Consider the following 19957-nt stretch of genomic DNA (forward strand, 5'->3'; position numbering starts at 1 on the left):
TTTAACACTTTCAGGCCAAAGACACATTTTTGTGACTTTGTTGGACATAGCTGGCAGAAAGAAGAGGCAGGCTGCTCAGAAACGGAGGAGAAACTTTATGTTTATATTATTAAACTTATCAGTGATCTTGCCATCAGCTCAAAGTGGCAAAGAAAAAGCATCACACATACACACACACACACACACACACACACACACACACTTTTTAGAAAACATTAGAACTTCCTACATCAAACTGGGGAAAAATCCTGTGCGAGGGAAGGAGAAATACTGTTAATGAACTATCATTTGGTAAGTGCTTGGAAAAGATGGGTTGTTTTTTTTTTTTTTAAGACTTTGTTTATTTATTTGACAGAGAGAGACATAGCAAGAGAGGGAACACAAGCAGGGGGAGTGGGAGAGGGAGAAGCAGGCTTCCCGCCAAAAGGGGAGCCCGACTCGGGGCTGGATCCCAGGACCCTGGGATCATGACCTGAGCCAAAGGCAGATGCTTAACGACTGAGCCACCCAGGAAAAGATGGGTTTTAAATTTACCTTCCACTGTCAAATAGAAGAGTTAGTGAATACAATGAATGAAATCAGAAATATAGAACACTACTAACATAATCCTGGTTAAATTTAATATTAACAGCTAATATTTATTGAATGCTTACTAGGTCCTATGCGCTGTTCTGATAAAGAAATTACCTCTTCTAAATATCACAAGAACCCTATAAGGTAGGTATTATCATTACCTCTTTTTAAAATTTTTTTATTGTTATGTTAATCACCATACATTAATTACATCATTAGCTTTTGATGTAGTGTTCCATGATTCATTGTTTGTGCATAACACCCAGTGCTCCTTGCAGAATGTGCCCTCTTTAATACCCATCACCAGGCTAACCCATCCCCCCCCACCCCCCTCCCCTCTAGAACCCTCAGTTTGTTTTTCAGAGTCCATCGTCTCTCAGGGTTCATCATTACTCCTTTTTACAAATGAGTAAACAGAGGCACTGAGAAAATATTTTATTTTGCATGCTGTCATTACGAACGGTAGAACATTCCACTGATTGACTTCCTGTGAGATTCTATATACCTACACTACATGCAAACTTCTGGGATAGAATGTAGCTTTGAAACAATTTGAGCCCTGCCCCCTAAGCTTCCTGACTGGCATTCCCAGATGTGTTCTTGGTGTGTGTCAGCTGGAAGGAGGTACATGTGGGAGCAGAAGTTTGGACTAGCACTGATAAGTACTGCAATCACTTCTACCAGATGCAGTGGAATTGCCACTAGGATTTGAACGTTTCTGTGATCAGTTGCTCAGAGATTTTCCCAGTAGTGTTTGGAAAAAATGTTAATTCCCACAATTCATCCAACTTGAAGTAAGTGGACTATAATATTAAGTACATTTCCTCTGATGATTTCTGAAACACAAATTGTGTTCTTTTATATTTTTCAATAGCTATTTCCATCTTTTGGTTATTTGGGGAAGGGCTAAAAATAAATAATATTTAGGGGCCTCTAAGAATTGAAAACAGACTACTAATCAATAAAGGTAATCCCCTCAAATAATTGGTTTCTGCTATTCCACCTGAATATCTCTCAAGTCAACAAATGAAATGGGCCATATTGCCTGTCTGCTGCAAATTGGTGTTTGTAAAGAGTGAAATTACCTGAGATAATACACCAATAAAGCAGCATTTCTGACAACCTGTATCTGCAGGTTCAAGAAAGGTGATGCATAAACATGTCAAAAAATGTTCAATAATGTTAAAAGGAAAACAAAAAGTTTTTGATAGCCACACCATACTTCACAATGATTTCTAGTCTTCTAGGCTATCTGTCCTGTAGTGAATGACTCTCCAGTGGGGGGTTATTGATATAAGGTCAGGCAATTTCACTTTCCCTGTTAATATGGCTGACTTCACTAGAATTCATGGCTTGCCCAGGACTTTGAGCTTCACTTGATCTGAAATCCTAGACTTTAGCCTATAAACATTAAGATTACATAACTCTCCTCAGTTCTAGACTACTGTATTCTTAATTTTCTTGAACTAATATACCTAACCATAGGTACTTAATAGTGCCCAGTCTAAAGCCAAAGACAAAAATGCCAAATGGTGGAGCTCATGTCTTTCAAGTATTAAAGTTTCCTAAATCTTAATCTGATTCTGTAATAATTGGCAAGTGGCATAATCCTTAAAAGTACTAGCTCTGGGGTAGAATGCTTGGGTTCAAATCCTGGCTCTGCTATATATCAGCTGAGTGACCTTGGGAAAGTTACTAATTCTCTCTGCCTCAGTTTCTCATAGTAAAAGGGGGATAATAATAGTACCTACCTCAGAGGGTCATTATAAAGAGTAAGTGAATTAATACTCACAAAGCACATATAATTATGCCTTGTTCATAGTAAGAGTTCAATACATATGAACCATTATCATTAATAAAATACCATCACAAAATTATTTTTAAAGTAACAAGGTAAGAGACATATTGCCAAGCAAGTTCAGTGGGGCATGGATTACTAGACCACAATAGTGAAAGCAATAACAAAAATGATAGGTCATTAAGGTGGGATAAATGGAAGAGTAAAACTGGAAAACTATGAGAAGGAAGATCAACTTTCTGTTCAAGATGATAAAATAAACATCCGTGCTTATCTTCTCTCCCTCTCAAAATATTCCTGAAATGTCAGAAAGACTAGAGACCTATAACAACACTAAAGTTGGGAAAAGAGTAATCAGTATACCAACAACTCTGAAGAAAATCTATAAAACAAAGAATGGATGGAATTGTACTGATGAATAAATTAAAATGATGGACTGCATAGCAGTAGGCTACAGGGGAAAAGGACACCATTTTCCCGAAAGGAACGTTAAGAGAGTCACCAAGATTATAGCTGGCAGATACAGAGGAAGGAAGTGACCTTCAGTACAGTAACCATGATGATTAATTCAAGTACTATATTTGGAAGAGATATTTGAGAAGGCAGGCATCCAAAACACAAAAACAGGATGCTATTATGAAAGAAATGGATGGATGGAAGGAAGGAAGGAAGGAAGGAAGGAAGGAAGGATAACACAGAGTTCCTGAAAACCAAACTATAAACACCAATTTAAAAATTTTATACAGGACTGGAAGAGCAAATGAATAAGATCTACAAACATAAGGCACACCTGGGAGGCTCAGTCGGTTCAGCGTCCAACTCTTGGTTTGGGCTCAGGTCATGATCTCAGGGTCGTGGGATTGAGCCCCACGTCGGACTCCAAGCTCAGCATGGAGTCTGCTTGAGATTCTTTCTCTCCCTCTCCCTCTGCCCCTCTCCCTGCTTGTGTTCACATGCATGCTCTCTCTCAAATAAATAAATAAATATTTTTTTAAAAAAGAAGGTCTACAAACATAAGAAAGCACAGACAGAAAAAGATGAAAATCATAGGACAAAACTGAAAGTGGTATAAAGGATCAGGCATGCAGATGCACCATCATTCTAAAAGGAGATTAAGAGAGAGAGAACAGAGAACAAGAGAGGGCAGGAAAGAGGAGGGAGGGGAGAATGGTCAAAAGATGAGTTTTCTAAGTGAAAGGGCCTAATGAATAGCAAAGAGATTCAATGACAGAAAATATTCCCACAGTCAGATTTTATTTCATAAATTGCAGATTAGCAAAGAAATGGAAACCATAAAATAATTCTGAAAGAATGAACATGGTACTCACAAAATATGAAATCAGACTTCTCATGAAAAAAACTGAGTCCAGATAATGGAGTAATGTAGGAAACACGGAGGTAGGGGGTTCAAAGACTGGCAACATTATATAACCTTGAAAGTATCTTCTTAGATTGAGAGTCCATGATTCAAAGATTTCAAATAATGAATTAGCAGTGAAAAACATTGTTACTTGGACAAAGTTTTTATTTATTTAGAGATATTTGGTTTGGGGCAGCTTTCTTCCTAGGGTTAAAGAGGTCCCCATATGCCTCTAGAACTGTTTCCCCAAGCAGTACCCAATGACATGATTGGGTACCCACCTATCAAAATAGCAAGGCACTCAACTCTGTCAGTTAAAAACCAGACCAGCAATGTAACTCATTAGTAGGGATATAAAATAGAAAACTCACTAGAAAATCACCCAAAAATAAAACAGATTTTTACAAGCTTATATTATTTGATCCAGTGATCCCACTCTGAAATCCTTCCTATGTAACATCCAGAAATATCTGCTACTATTTACAAACAGATATATTGAATCTTGGCATTGCTTACATTAGGAAAATATAGAACAAAATAACATAATTAAATACGCCCAAGTTAATGAGAATGTAAGTATATAAAGATGCATAAATTCAATAACATATTATACAACAAATTAGCAACTGTTATAGTAAAAATATATAGAAAATAAAAATTAAGATCACAAGCTCTGTAAAAAACAACAAAAATGAGAATGCCTAATAGCAAAAATTCTGGGATACATCCAACATGAAATGAAGACATAAATGTATAGACCTGAAAATAATTAAGCATACAAGTTTAAAGAAATGAATTTTAAAGAAAAAAATCAGCATTAAATGATTTAGAAAACATAGAAATGGATACATTAATTCAAAAATTTATTCATCACAGGAGACATAAAAGTATAGTATGTATAATAAAAATTAAATAAAAATTATAAATGAGAAAGAGACTATGAACATATAAACAATAATACTAGTAGTCACTACTGTCAGATAATGAATTTTAAATGTCCAATCAATGATCTCCCTTAAAATGAAAATAAATCATTAAAATTTACTCAAAATAGATACAATTTTCAGTAGAACAAACAGCAAGGCAGAAAACTAAAAAGTTATTAACAGAATAACTTCTCTAAAAATATTCCCTGGAGTCAGATGATTTTATGATCAAGCCTGTACATTTTCAGTGTACCTGCTGTATTAATTTTCTCCCAGCATAGGTGAAATATTAGCTAATTCATTCTATGAAGCTGATATTGTCCCATTAATCTAAAAAAACTGAAAAAGATAACTTAAAGGAAAACTACAGATTTAGCATAACCTAACTCACTCCTGAATATAGATACAAAAATGCTACTATAGCTCTTCTAGCTACAGAGATGAAGTACTCGCCCCTATGGTGCCAACAAATCACCCCAAGATCTGAGAAAGGAGGTAGAACTGTGAGAACCACTACAGCAGCAACGTGAACCAAGGGAGGTGCTAAATTCCAATTTAAATTAATAACAGAATTAAGTGACTTGATATAAACCAATGCAGTTTATCTACTTTAGATATGCTGAGTACTACAAAGTCCATGAAAGAGGGAAGGAAATGTACTGTCTACCTGACCATACTGCAGATCGAGGGCTGATAGTTCCTTTATACGTACCCGCGGACTTTCCCAAGTTTTCAGATTTAAGATGGCTTTTCTTACCCATATAGTTTACCCATCGTCATTTGACAGATGAGGAAAGTGAGGTTCAGAGATTTTAAATACTGGCCTCAAATCATACAGTGTTTAGAAGAAATAAAAAATATATACCTATACCAGGGGAGCCTCTGTGGTTCAGTCAGTTAAGCTCTTGGTTTCGGCTCAGGTCATGATCTCAGGGTCCTCGGGTCATGCCCCGTGTGGAGCCCCATGTGGGGCTCCACGCTCAGCCCAGTCTGTTCGAGATCCTCTCCCTCTGCCCTTCCCCCCGCGTGCACGCAGGCACACGCATGCACACGCACTCTCTCTCTCTCAAATAAATAAACAAATCTTTATTTTTTTTAAAAAAGTATACCTATACCAAAGAATTTATATTTGTGTCCTTTTGCTTTTCTTAGTAGCCTCCTAATTTACCAGCGTAGAATAAATCATTTAACATTGTGTTTCACGTAAAACCACCCCAATGAGTAGACTATATTTTATTATATGATACAAAGCAAGTTTTAGAGAAACACAAAGCTGTTACCTTCTTATTGTTTCTGGAATAGAAAGAGAATGGGGTCCTTCAGGCCAGCCGAAGAGACTGAACCAGGTCTGAGCAGCATTTACAACTTTCTCAAAGAAGACATATGCCTTTGTTCCTTCTTCAGGAGAAAACCATTGCTCATTTTTCTCCTCCTTTTCCATAGATCTATCATTGTCTTTCTTTGAAGTTTTACTTTTGCCTGAGTTCAGCCTTTCATGTATTATTTTAATTCCTAAAATTCACATTTGTTTGTAAAAAAAGGTTACATCACCATAGAGTAAAATAATCCTGTCAGCTATTGCTATTCGTATGCAGACAAATAAAGCTCATTTTACAAATAATGCTATGTTCTCAAAGAAATTCTGAGTCAATTTACTGTATCTTGAAAACAAGAAAATAGATTTATTTTCAAATACCTAACAGAAATACTTTAAAAATGGTAGAATTTCAATAAAGAAAACCATTAAATTTTCTTCTTGCCATAATGGTATGTGAAAAATTCCCCAAAGTGGAATGTTTCATTTTCAATTACACACGTAAAATATTTTGACCATTCTTCAGTTCTACTTCATAGACGGAATTAAACCCTAGATGGAAAACTTACAGAAACAAAATATTGGTTTCATATTCAAAATGACTTTTTATCCTAGTGAAGCACTTTAATAAAACAAAACGTTTCAAGGTAGAGAAATTTTCAAGGATACAAAATGGTTTTATTTTTTTTTCACAAATATCTATGCAATGGCACAAGCACACCGTCATTTCAAAACCTCACAATACTTAATTTAGTTTGGTCCATTCAATAAACAGGAAAATTTTCAATATTACCTATATCCAGAGAAAGGAATATTTGAATAGTTAATTACAAATGATAATGTCAAATTTGTATCTTTATCTATTTATCTGTGGTCATCTCTTTCTAAGATACATAATACGGGGTCCAGCTAACTAATTGGCAGACAAACCCACAGTTTGGCAGTTCTCAGACTGTAGAGAGGGTAGCTGGGAGGAGGTCATGGCAAATTTAGAAGGGCTCTACAGGATATTTAACATTTTAGTTAAATATATATGTTGGATATCATATGAATTACTACTCTTAGGTTTTTCAACCAAAACATTTAATAAAGGGAATTGCTTGGCACATCTTTTGACCTAGGGGAAAAATACTGAGATACTAAGTATACCGTGAACAAAAAACATTAGAGAATCTCTGCTCCACATCATTGGAGAGAGCTCCCAAAGCAGGTGACCCCCTTAAAACATTAAAAATTCATGTTTTACTTCAGGGATTTCTTCTTACCTGAAGCCCAAGTTTTCAATTCAATAATATTAAACAGATCATGTTAAGAAATGGGTTTGCCCGGGACAATATATATTTGCCACATACCAACAAATAATCTTCTCTCTGCAGGCTCAGCATCATTAAATTTAGTAGGAGCAGGAGAGGATAAACCAGCTTCTTGGTAGGGAAGCAAAACATTGTCTCTATTCTTCAAAGAACTGTCATCCTTATCTACAAATGATACATTGGAACACAGTAAGTCAACAAGCATTTGTGAGCTCACTCTCAAATTACTGAATCTGAATTTCATAATTTTCTATATTATATATAATAAATATGTGTATATATATATACACATACAGAGAGTAAAAAAATTTTTTTAAGTATAAATGTCCATACTTAAAATAAGATGTCAAGGAAAAGACTGTAAAAGCTGATATGGTTTTCTGAACTGAATTTTTATTCAACAAGGCCATTATTTTGGCATATCAAAGTTTTTGGAGAATGAACAATGCTCAACTTTAGGATAAACAAAGATATGTAAACCATTTTAAATGTTTGTATACCAAAATTTTTGGATTCTATATGGTGCTCAAAATTGAACAGAAGAAGAGCATCACTAACAAAAGTAATTTCTTCCTAATTAATTTTCTGAAATGAAATCACTGCTTGGTTATGAGTTGACACCATTTTGCATGGCTTTCAATCTCTATTCCAGTTAGAGGTGTCTGCATATACACTAGAATTTGCCACCATGGTAATCTGAACCCAACCAAAGGCAATGTTAAGAAAAGGCAGTATGTGTGAATGGGATATTACTCAGTCATCAGAAAGGATGAATACCCACCACTTGCATCAACATGGATGGGACTGGAGGGGATTATGCCAAGTGAAGTAAGTCAAGCAGAGAAAGACAATTATCTATGGTTTCACTCATATGTGGAACATAAGCAATAGCACGGAGGACCATAGGGGAAGGGAGGGAAAACTGAAGAGGGAGAAATCACAGAGGGAGACGAGCCATAAGAGACTATGGACTCCAGGAAACAAACTGAGGGTTTCAGAGGGGAGGGGAGTGGGGAGATGGGGTAACTGCATGATGGGTATGGAGGAGGGCACATGTTGTGATGAGCACTGGGTGTTATATGCAACTAATGAATCATTGAACACTACATCAAAAACTAATGATGTACTATACAGTGGCTAACTGAACATAATAAAAAAATAATAATAAAAGAAGAAAGAAAGAAAGAAAGAAAAGGCAGTATATGTGAACGAAGGCCAGATTATCTATTTATCTATCTATCATCTATCTATCATCTATTTTCTATCTATTCACACATATGTATATGTATATGCACATACATATATGCATAATGTAATTGTCAGAAAAGCATAGCCTTTGCAGTTAGGAATTTCTGATTTGAAATCGTGGCACTACAACTCCTGAGCTATTAAACAGCGGGGATGTTATATAAGTTCTCCGAAACATGTTTTTATCCATGAAATGACACCAAAGGTTCTGAGCTCATGAATCTGTTGTAAGGGTTACTTTACAGGCAATAACACAGATAGGTAAGTTGGCACATACTAGGTTCCTTCCATTTTTTCAGAATTTACCAGAGAATGTGCTTATCTCTGCAACACTACACCACTATAGACTTCATAAAAATGAGCCTTAGAAAATTCAATGATAGAATGATTCATTGTGGATGCATTAGGCACTATCTTTTCAACTTACCATCAAATAGTAAAAAGTTCCTAGTGGGGTGCAAACTCACATCTGTACTCTTCAACTAAAGGCAATGATTCATATAATAGTTTATATTCAGCATATTAGCTCGAACAAGTAAATCATACTGCTTTACTTTTTGAAATACTTAATGTGTTTTAAGATTTCACCTTTACTGAACATATCACACTCTAGAGCACAGTACCTAAGTGTGTAGGCTCTGAGGTATTACAAATTTGGTTAGAATTCCCTGGGGTAAGCTGCTCAAACTCTTTATGACTCAGTTTGTTAATCTGTAAAGTGAAATTAATAAGAGTATCACACTCAGTTGTTGGGGGCACTAAATGAAATAACAAATATAAGGCACTTAGCAGAGCACCCTATGCCTGGGAAGCATTAAATATATATTATAAATTTTACTGTACATATTTCTAAAGATATTTTAAAATATTTAAAAATCATGTCTTTCTATAGTAATATTTACTGAAATGGATGCATTATTTTTAATCCACAGATTTCATACTCAATCATCATACAAGCACTAAGATTCTATTCATAGTTTAGCTTTTAAAGAAATAGCAATATTTTATACAGTAACTCCTCATTATTTTTTTGGAGGATATTGTGAAAACTATGAGTGTTAAAGTAATAATAATAATAGCAGTTATGATAGTAATAATAATAAAATGATAATAGTAATAATAATAATTTCCAGGTATTTACTCCATGAGTCCTCACAAAAGCCTTTTGAAATGGATATTGTTAGCATCCTATTATTCCTCCTACCATGCACATTTTGTTAAATAACAGATGTTTGAGGATCTGAGAATTAACGGTAAAAGCATATGGCAAAATGGTGAGATTAGAACACAAAATAGAATTTCCACCCAGGTTCTGTGATACTCATCCACTGCTCTTTCTGTTATGTTGTATTATCTGAAATCTGCCCCCTTCCCAAGTATTTTAGAAGAATACAAAAATATAACATCAAGATCAGTCAGAAAATCTTTTAAATTTTGAGAATGTGTATAAATTTGCAATATATATATATGTGCTCAGAAGGAACAGTCAGAGAGGTGAGAACAACCCCAGGGAAGTACAGTATGTGGAAGTCCAGAGGGAGTCTGATGAGACGTTGGGGATGAGGGGTGAGGTGATCAACAGTGTAAGCTGCTGCTCAGTTGTGGGGTAACAGCAGTATAATGGCAGAATGTTCTGCCTCACCCCTGACATGTCCTTCCTGTTAAAGGAAGCTATGGTACTCTAATTATTTAGTTTCCTTTGCTATTTTTCTCCCCCTGTCTGGGAAATCAAGTGGTTTATCTGATTGGTAAATTTGCCAAGATTAAATCAGGAACGCAAGGCCTAGATTCACCTTTTTTCTCTTCGGGAACGAGCCTATCCACTGCGAGGATATAGTCTCCTCTTTCTTCCCTGTTGTCATCCTGCACAGGCCCCCAAAGCAGCTAAGAGGGAGGCATGATTTGAAGAGCAAGAGTAAGCAAGGTTAGCTGATTAAGCAAGGTCTCTGGATGAAGGGATTCAGATGGAGGAATGGCCTAAATCAGGAAGGAGAGAGTCTTGCCTCTCCCAGCTTTGTGACAGGAGAGATGATGGGTTCCAATGCATGCTTGGTATTTGGAAGTTCAGAGTATTCCTGCCTGATGGTCTCTATTTCTTCTGGAAAGTTAGAGAAAAGGTTATGCCCTGAGACTGAGGCAGAACAGGACTGAATAGATTTCATAGGAATGGCAAACATTTGAAAAAGTGGAGAATAGGAGAAAACTGGCTACAAACACGGAAAAGATGTCCAATTCAACCCTGAAACTTAAGGCCTTGACAATCTACACAGATGGAATGTTTTCCCACTCCTTATCCTTTCTCCTCCTCTGAGATTTACTCCATCAGTCATTCGCCTCTGTGTCTTGCATTGCAAATTTCTCAGCTCAGTAGCTTCTCTTTGGTTGTTCTCAGTCTCTCACCATTTCCCCTGCAGCAACTCCCAGCTGGCCTGCTGACCTCTGTCTTTCCCATTTTAATTCAACTCTCATCCCAACAATTGTTCCCTTTCTAAGTCACTGATATTCAGAAATCACAGAAGGTTCCCACTATTCCAGAATAAAGGGTGCAGCCCTTCAGACCCCCATGCTTTTGCTACATGGCCCTTTGCCCAGATTATGCTGTTCAAGATCATCTGTCAAACTCTACACAGATATCATCTCTTCTATAAAGTTATCCCAGACCCCCAAAGTCAGCATTAGCCTCTGCACCACACCCACATTTACAACACTACAATTGGCTCTTACTTCAATCTTCTTTGTATTTATTTATTTGTGTCTTTTACTAGATTTTCAGCTTTTGCAATTAAAGACACAGCCATATTCTGCTCTCAAGGCTAAATGCAGCTCCTAGAAATGGTGGGAGTTTAATAAATATCTATTAATTTTTTTTTTAAGATTTTATTTATTTGACAGAGAGAGAGCGTGCGAGTGCAAGCACAAGCAGGGGGAGCTGTAGAGGGAGAAGGAGAAGCAGGCTCCCCACTGAGCAGGAAACCCAACACAGGGCTCCATCCCGGGACCCTGGATCATGACCTGAGCAGAAGGCAGAAACTTAACTGACTGAGCCACCCAGGCGCCCCATATCTGTTAATTTTAAAGTCACATTATTTCCAGGTGTCGACCTTGGATAACAAGAACATATACGGTGAGAATAGGAGACAACTGTCATATCTAACTTACCATCCTTTAAAATAATTGTTTGCTTATCAAGATGAGTTGCCATATATGGGTAAATGGTAAGAAGACAGTTTTCTGCTGTTGCAGTAACTGGAAGCAAAAACCTAAAAGTGAAAACATTGCATTTCAATAAAATAAAATTGTTAGATGCAGTAAATACAATGAAATATTTTTTAAGTACCCAAGATGGCTTAAATGATCAAGACATGAATTATTCATCATTTTTCTTTCCACCTGCTTTGTTTTTCTTAACCACCTACTGTAACTATTGTAATGGTTTAAGACGATTTACTTCTAAAGCTTTTAACAGAGATTGTTAATTTCACTATCAGGTGTGCTCTAGAACACTGCTTGTAATCATCAGGTTCACAAACAGATTCAGGAAATTTTAGAACTGAAGGAGCCTGAGAGTGAATTTACTCACCTTCTTCTTTTGTAGAATCCCTGACGAATAGTATCTAGCCTCAGCTGACACTACTAGGGAGACACTACCAGAGTGACACTCATGCCTCAGAGACAACCCATTTCATATTTGGAGAGCTCTAACTTCAGACATTCTGTTTCAGGGTAACAGAGAACAAAATCTATGATCTGAGCCCTGTTACAGTCCTTCAAATACTGAAAAACAGTCATTGTATCTTCTCTAGGCTTTCTCTTCTTCAAATTGAAAACATTTAGAACATTCAAGGTTTCTTTCAACTACAAGGTCTCCAGAAATTTCACATACCATCTGCCTTCTTCAGATGATCTTTTATTTTGTGTTTGTCCTTTAAATGTATCTGAGAACTGAAAACAATGCTATAAAAGTTATTCAACCACTAGAGTATTAATCCCTTCCACAACCTACACACTATTAAACTATTTTATAAAAGCATTGTGAACTTTCTTATTAATAAGAGCCACAAAATACTCTAAGATTATATTGGGCCTGTCCAATTTATGTGACAACTCTGTCCTTGCCCAACTTTTTTTAAAGTAGGTTCCTCACCCAACAGGGGGCTGGAACTCACAACCCTGAGATTAAAAGTCACACACTCTACTGATGGAGCCAATCAGGCACCCCTAACTGATCTTTTAACAGAAGTACTGTATTTATTTATTTATTTATTTATTTATTTATTTATTTATTTATTTATTTTTAAAGATTATATTTATTCATCAGAGACAGAGAGAGAGGCAGAGGGAGAAGCAGGCTCCCCGCTGAGCAGGGAGCCCAATGCGGGACTCGATCCCAGGACCCTGGGACCACAACCCGAGCTGAAGGCAGACGCTCAACCATCTGAGCTACCCAGGCACCCTAGAAGTACTATATTTTATATCTATACCACTGTAATATTGGATTATTGGCTTAATTTCTGCATTATAGTAATTATCAAGATAATTAATAATTATGTATCATATTAGTCCTTCTATGTAGTTACAGTCACTGAAAAGGTGAAATGACAAAATCCATGTTATAATCCAAGTTGATACAAATAAAATATAGAATAGGATGAAACTAAGAAAAACTTTGTAGCTGAAATATAATCAGCTGTCAGGAACATTAAAGTAAACATGTTATATGTAAATGAATTGATTTTCACCTCAGTTCTGCATATTTTCTCATAAGGAATGCATTATGTTTTTCTCTTTACCTACCGACGTGCGTTAAAATATTATGCAAACTATATATATTCAACATTGTCTTGTGTGACCAACCCTGATCATTCTATTCCATCATCCTAAACACATGTATCAGATTGCCCTAGTCAGGATTAAATTGTAGTTCTATATTATAATTGTTTTTTTCTATAGGATGCCCTTCTTAAAGTGAAATTTAAAATTCCTTGATAGCATGAATCATGACTTCCATATATTATGTATTTATGCTACACATAGTGATCAATCAAAATTCCATTAACTGCCCAACTAACTAATATTTTTCAGATTAAATAACATAGTTTATCCATAGATACCATCATCATTGTTATCTTAGAACCAAAAATGCTTTCTGCTTTAACAGTGATTATAGGAAGAGAAAAAACAGAAAGGAAAAAAGACTCCTCCAGCAAATGGTGTGGCTGCTCCTGCCCTTATGTCCTTATCTCCTAGGATGTAATTTCTTTGTGCTGGGCTCCCACCCTCTGGGTGGGCATGGTGGGGTAACTGTAACCTTCAAGAACCAGTGTTGGATTGCTAGAGCTGCTGAAAGCTTCAATTGCCTTGGGAGTTTAAGGTACCCTGGGTAATGCCATAGCCAATGCCTGTGTGGGGCAGGAGTTTAAAAGAACAGGTTCTTTGCTTCAAATAGGACAAAAACTCTGTGGTGTAACTTCATCTCCAGAGGATCCCATGAGATCAAGCTTAGGTTGGGACTCTGACTCAAATTTCATTTTATTTGGGATGACTGATTCTGTGTTCTGCTTTCCCTACCTTGTTTTTTCCTGGCAGTCCTTCCTTAATAAACCACATATCTATGAATCTTCGTCTAAAAGTCTGCTTGTGAACAACCCCTACCCAAGACAACAACCAAATGAACCAAATGAATGATACTGCTTAAAGAAGTATCAGAACTAAAGAAAATACAGAACTAAAGAAAATAAGGTTGAACTAAAATTCATTTGGAGAATGAAATGTGAATATTGTAATTTTTCCTCTTATAAAACTAGTTTGTTGCAGATGATAACACTGATTTCAGATATTCCTCAGAGTAAAGAATGACCAACATATACAAAATTCATTTGACTACATTCTTCTATGGAGCACGTGATAAAGAAATTATATAACTTGCACAGCATGGGAATATGGGCACTTTATACATTAATATCACTATTATTAAAAATACATTAAAACTGGGCGCCTGGGTAGCTCAGATGGTTAAGCGTCTGCCTTCAGCTCAGGTCATGATCCCAGGGTCCTGGGATCGAGTCCCACATCGGGCTCCCTGCTCCTTGGGAGCCTGCTTCTCCCTCTGCTTCTCTCTCTCTCTCTGTCTCTCATGAATAAATAAATAAAAATTAAAAAAAATACATTAAAACAGAAAAGGGACTTGCAATCAATAATATTAATACGCTACATTTAAAAAAAATATTTCTGGGAAAATAGGGCACCTTATCAGAGAATAATGGTATTATTTATGGAAGCTCTATACCAATCCATATAGCCAGGAACCATTAGTGGTAGTGAATTTACTCTAAAAATACTCAAAATTACAGTAACAGTAAAATGACTATAACACTGTACAGTAACAGTGAAGTGATGCTGACATTATGGGTTTCAGTTCCATTTGGAGATTTAAATAGCAATCTTGAAGCACAAGTGATTTAGAAGAGTTCCAATGGGCAAAAATAAGGATGGACATTCCTGGCAACAGAGTTGATATGATGCAGATGGTGGTGGTGATAGAAATGGGCTTGAACTATTTGTGGCAGCTATTGTTCTGAGCATCTAAAATGCATTATTTCATTTACATAAATCTTCTCAACAGTCTTTGAGGATATATATTATTAACTCTCTCAGACTTTAGTTACAAGAGCAAGGTCCAGAAAAAGTCAACAATTGTTTAAAGTCACACAATTAGGAAATAGAGAGCCCAAGTTCAAGTTCAATAGACCCGAAGCAAAGCTATGCTTTTGACCACTGCATGAGAATGGTTAGCTTCCATTCAAGATCTGTCTGGCTGCACATATGCTCAAAGTTACCAAGTTGGGATAGAGTCATATATATGATGATGGATGTAAGCACTTACAAACATTTTTTATCACTTATCTCATTAAACAGCATGCATTTTAATACTTACAGCTGTTCAAATAATGTTAAATTATAAAAGTTCCTATTAGAAGCTGGTTTAAATAAAAGCCTTTTTTTGGAAGCTATAAATATTCTCCTGGATTCTAAGGGAGAAATATTTTATTTCAGATGTTTTCCTAAGTAAACAATAACCAACACTTATAAAATCGACATAAATTCTCCTGTTGGACACATGAAAATTCTCACAGAGGTGGAAAGTTTGCAGTTGTGTATGGACACAAAAGGTACTGCTGTACCCTAGGGGACAATGCAAACTGAGAGGCTAAGGAAAACTCTGGCTGCTCTCTACCTCCCACCACTTTAGATACGACCGTCATGCACAAACTATGAATATTTTAGTATGATAAATCAATCAGTAAATACCATAATGTATAGAAAGTCAAATATGGAGTGCACATTTTTATCCTTTGTCATTTTCAGGTTCACCTGAAATTCCTCATTAATGATTTTTTTTCCCTCTACCTCAACATTGTACTTTGCATTTTACCAAATTCACAGAACTGAAAGACTAGTAAAATAAACATATATGTACCCTTCATGCGGTTCAGCAATTACTATTTTGCCACATTCATTTCTCTCCTATTAAAAATTTATTTCCTGGGGTGCCTGGGTGACTCAGATGGTTAAGTGTCTGCCTTCAGCTCAGGTCATGATCTCCAGGTCCTGGGATGGAGCCCCACACATCGGGCTCCCAGCTTAGCGGGAAGTCTGCTTCTCCCTCTCCCCCTGGTTGTGCATTCCCTCCCTCCCTCTTTCTCTCTCAGATGAATAAATAAAATCTCTTAAAAATTTTTTCTTAAAATGTGTGTGTACACAAATGTACCCCTAAATATTCAGCCTGTATACCCTAGGAACAAGAATATTATTCTATATCATCATAACCGTATCATGACTACCATCAAATTTAACATCAGTACAAGAATATTATCTAGTTTACAGTCCATACTGAAGAGTCCCAGTAATGTCAAAGTCCAAACTGAGATCATTGATTGAATTTACTTTCCTTTAAACCAGGACAATCTCCCAGTCTTGAGTGGTCCTTCATGGCATTGACATTATTTATAAGAGTCAAGGCTAGTTGTCAGAAATATTCTGACTATCCCAAGACTGGATAATGTTTTATTTCTGACCAAAAAAACTCCATATGTGCTGTGGCACAGTTCTCATTTCATCCCACCAGGAAGCCCAACAGATCAATGTTCCTCCTTATTAGTGATACTGAGTCTGGTCATTTGGTTATGATAGTATCCATCAGATGCCCTCATTTTTTATACCAACATTTAAAATATATAATTTACATATCATGAAATCCATCTTTTTAAGATGTACAACTCAATAATTCTTAACATTTTACAAATTTACACACAAAAAGGGTGGATATGTTTATTTAAATATTTAATGCTTACCATTGCTAGTACATTTATGTTAGTTAGGCCAATCAATGGGACTTAATCTGGTACTGTAATGTATATTTATAACAGTCGAGGTCATCCATGATGTTGCCAGAGAGAAGAATCTCTCTATCGCCAGTGAGGACATCAAACATCATTTTGTTAATCATTAATAAAGTTACAGAATTTTTATTTATTCATTTTTAATAGGTCAAAACAGAATGAAAAGATTCTTGATGATAATGTGATTCTCACTTATTTAGCTTTCTTTCAATATCCTTCTTTGAGTGAAGGGGAAAGAAATAAAATTATAGCTGCTCTTCTGAACATTGCAATAATCCACATTGCAGCCCATCAAGGTGCTGTTATTTATGAACATTAATAATTCTAGGAAATATATGCTATTAACCAATTTAGTGATCTTAAAAAGATTTTCGGTTTTATTTTAATGTGCATAAATCCACAGAACTGTGTTTCACATGTGACTGCATTCCACTGATTTTTATCACAGCAAAGTAAGGTAAAGGCAGAGAATTCTTTAGATACATGAGAGATCCATCGATAACCCTCAGGTCTAGAAATATATGTCCATTTAGCAATATTTTAAATATATATCAATTCTTTTTAGAAGAATCATCTCATTTTTGGTCTGCCCAAAAATCTGGAAATAATCCCATAATTGATTTAAACCATTTTTGAAATCTTAAAATCTCTCTTTAGGTCTATTCTCACAATTTTAAATCATTAACTTTGATTAATATACTCTTTCAAAACATTTTACACTTAATTTGGTGTTCTTATGGGAAAATATATAAGTGGTTAACACAGTTGATGGGTTTCCAGGAAAGAATTGAGACAAAAAGTAAAATTTGCCACCAAAATTTACCATTTGTGTCTATGCATAGATATGTATACCATTAATGTATAAACAAAGTGTATTTGTTTTCATGAAGGTATATAAACTTATTATATTCTAAAAATATTCAGGAAAAACTTATACTTTAATCAGAAAGAAATACAGATTACTTTAACACAGAAAGGGCACTACCTTCACCCCCAGAAAAGTAGAACTGCTAAATATGGTGGCATGCTCTATAATGTGATTAATACAATAATGCGGAATAAAGTTGAGTTCAAAAATTACTTCTGAGTTGGGTGAATCATTAGCTGTTCTGCTGCTTGCATCATTATATACTTAATGGTTAATTCCAAAAAACTTAGAGCCAAAGCTCTAGCTATTAGATACAATATACAGGTCAGGATTTACAACTTGATGGAACCAAACAGTAAAACTCTCTCCATGATAACATGAACTCACACAAAACAAAAAGCTTACTTTCATTAAATTCTTTCTTTTTTTTTAAAGATTATTTGAGGTGGGGGCGCACATAAGTGGGGGGCGGGGGGATGGGCAGTGAGGAGGACGGGCAGAGGGAAAGAATTTGAGGGCAGAGGGAAAGAATTTGAGCGCCGAGCCCATCGCGGGGCTCAATCCCACAACCCTGAGATCACAATCTGAGCTGAAATCAAGAGTCTGATGCTTAACTGACTGAGCCACCCAGGCACCCCTCATTATATTATTTCTAGAATGCTGTAGTGCACTTTACGTTAGAAGACAACCATGACCTAGCTAAAACACAAAACTAGGTAGTTTTTACAAGCTAGTTTCATTTTATCTCTTAGAAGATTTCAGGATACATATGCATTTCTAATGAACCTAACAAAAAATAAGAATTCATGATTTGAAACATCTAGAATCAATCAGTTCTAAGGAAGAGCTTTCGTTTTTGTTTTTGTTTTTATAGTAACACAGACTAAGATCAGAGTTGAGAGTTGGAGGCCATCAACTCTGTGCCATGATGGAACTTCCTCTAATAGAATACCTTGTGAAAAATCATTTCCCTAACTGTCTGGCCAAAGGCCTAAAATCCCACAATAAAATATGTATTGTTATTGGGTTAGAGCAACGCAATCCAGAACATTTGCATACTCGATCAGAAATGAGTATCTTAAAGGTTAAAGATTAAGACCTAAGCAAGGGAACACTTATTAGAAAGCAACTAGGATACGATGAAATGGACCACAGGGCTTGGGAAACCAGGTGATGGTCTGGCAACACTTTCACAGAGAATATGGTTGCAGAGGATGAGGTCAGCTGGGGACTCCCAGCAAAAGAAAGTGGTTCTGAAGGGAAGGGAAAAGCAAATTAACCAGGAGTTACCAGGTATGAAGTACAGCTGGTCCCTGACTTAGATGGTCTAACTTATGATTTTTAGATTTTGGGGATGATGCGAAAGCAATATGCATTCAGCAGAAACCATACGTCAAATTTTGAATTTCGATCTTTCTCAGGCTAGTGACCTGCAGGACAATATACTTAGAACCATTATATTTTCCACTTTTAGTACAGCATTCAATAAATTACATGAGATATTCAATACTTAATAACAAAACAGGCTTTGTGTTAGATGACGTTGCCTAAATCTAGGCTAATGTAAGTGTTCTAAGCACGTTTAAGGTAGGCTAGGCTGAGCTAGGATGTTTGGCAGGTTAGGTGTATTAAATGCATTTTTAATTTACGATATTTTCAATTTATTGTGGGTTTATTGGGGCATAGCCTCATCATAACTCGAGGGACATCTGCACAGCATAAAATACTCTTACCTCATTAATATCCCAAAGTTAGATGATATCTTTCAGAATATTCCCATTGCATTAAGTCCAGTGATAGGAAAAGAGAAAGTTTATTTGAATTGTGTGTTGTTTTATTCCTTTCCAAAAAGGGATAAATGAAATTCATGCGAAGTTACCTCTTCAAAATCATTAACAGGTGTAGAACAGTAAATCTACCAACAGGTTTCCATAATCTATGAAAATGGTTCCAACTTGTGGTCCACAGACTCTTACGAAAGCAGCATAGGGTATGTATTTGCTGAAAAGTAATTTGCCTAACACAGGTTTTAAAAAATGAACTTAGAGATTTCAGTATGTGCCGTAATAGTTAATAAAAATAAATTTTACTTTAAAGTGTTACTGAATTTAGAGTAACTTGGTAATATGTTTTCTCAAAGAAATACCAGAATAAAAT

At 35.9% G+C, this 19957-nt stretch overlaps 1 protein-coding gene across 3 annotated transcripts in view; it reads right to left on the minus strand.

The window, feature by feature from the left end:
• CFAP47 (cilia and flagella associated protein 47) overlaps positions 1-19957 on the minus strand; it is a 519587-nt gene that overhangs the window by 339011 nt on the left and 160619 nt on the right. For all 3 annotated transcript variants that reach the window (XM_088028500.1, XM_088028501.1, XM_088028499.1), the window contains exons 27-29: positions 11693-11793; positions 7325-7450; positions 5938-6169 (exon numbers count right to left, since the gene is read on the minus strand). In XM_088028500.1, the coding sequence (XP_087884626.1) occupies positions 5938-6169; positions 7325-7450; positions 11693-11793 (459 nt within the window). The remainder of the gene's footprint in view (positions 1-5937; positions 6170-7324; positions 7451-11692; positions 11794-19957) is intronic.

Source organism: Eumetopias jubatus, unplaced genomic scaffold (assembly GCF_037043125.1).
Source record: "Eumetopias jubatus isolate StellerSeaLion01/CBP00866 unplaced genomic scaffold, mEumJub1_p1.0 scaffold_11, whole genome shotgun sequence".
Lineage (NCBI taxonomy): Eukaryota > Metazoa > Chordata > Mammalia > Carnivora > Otariidae > Eumetopias > Eumetopias jubatus.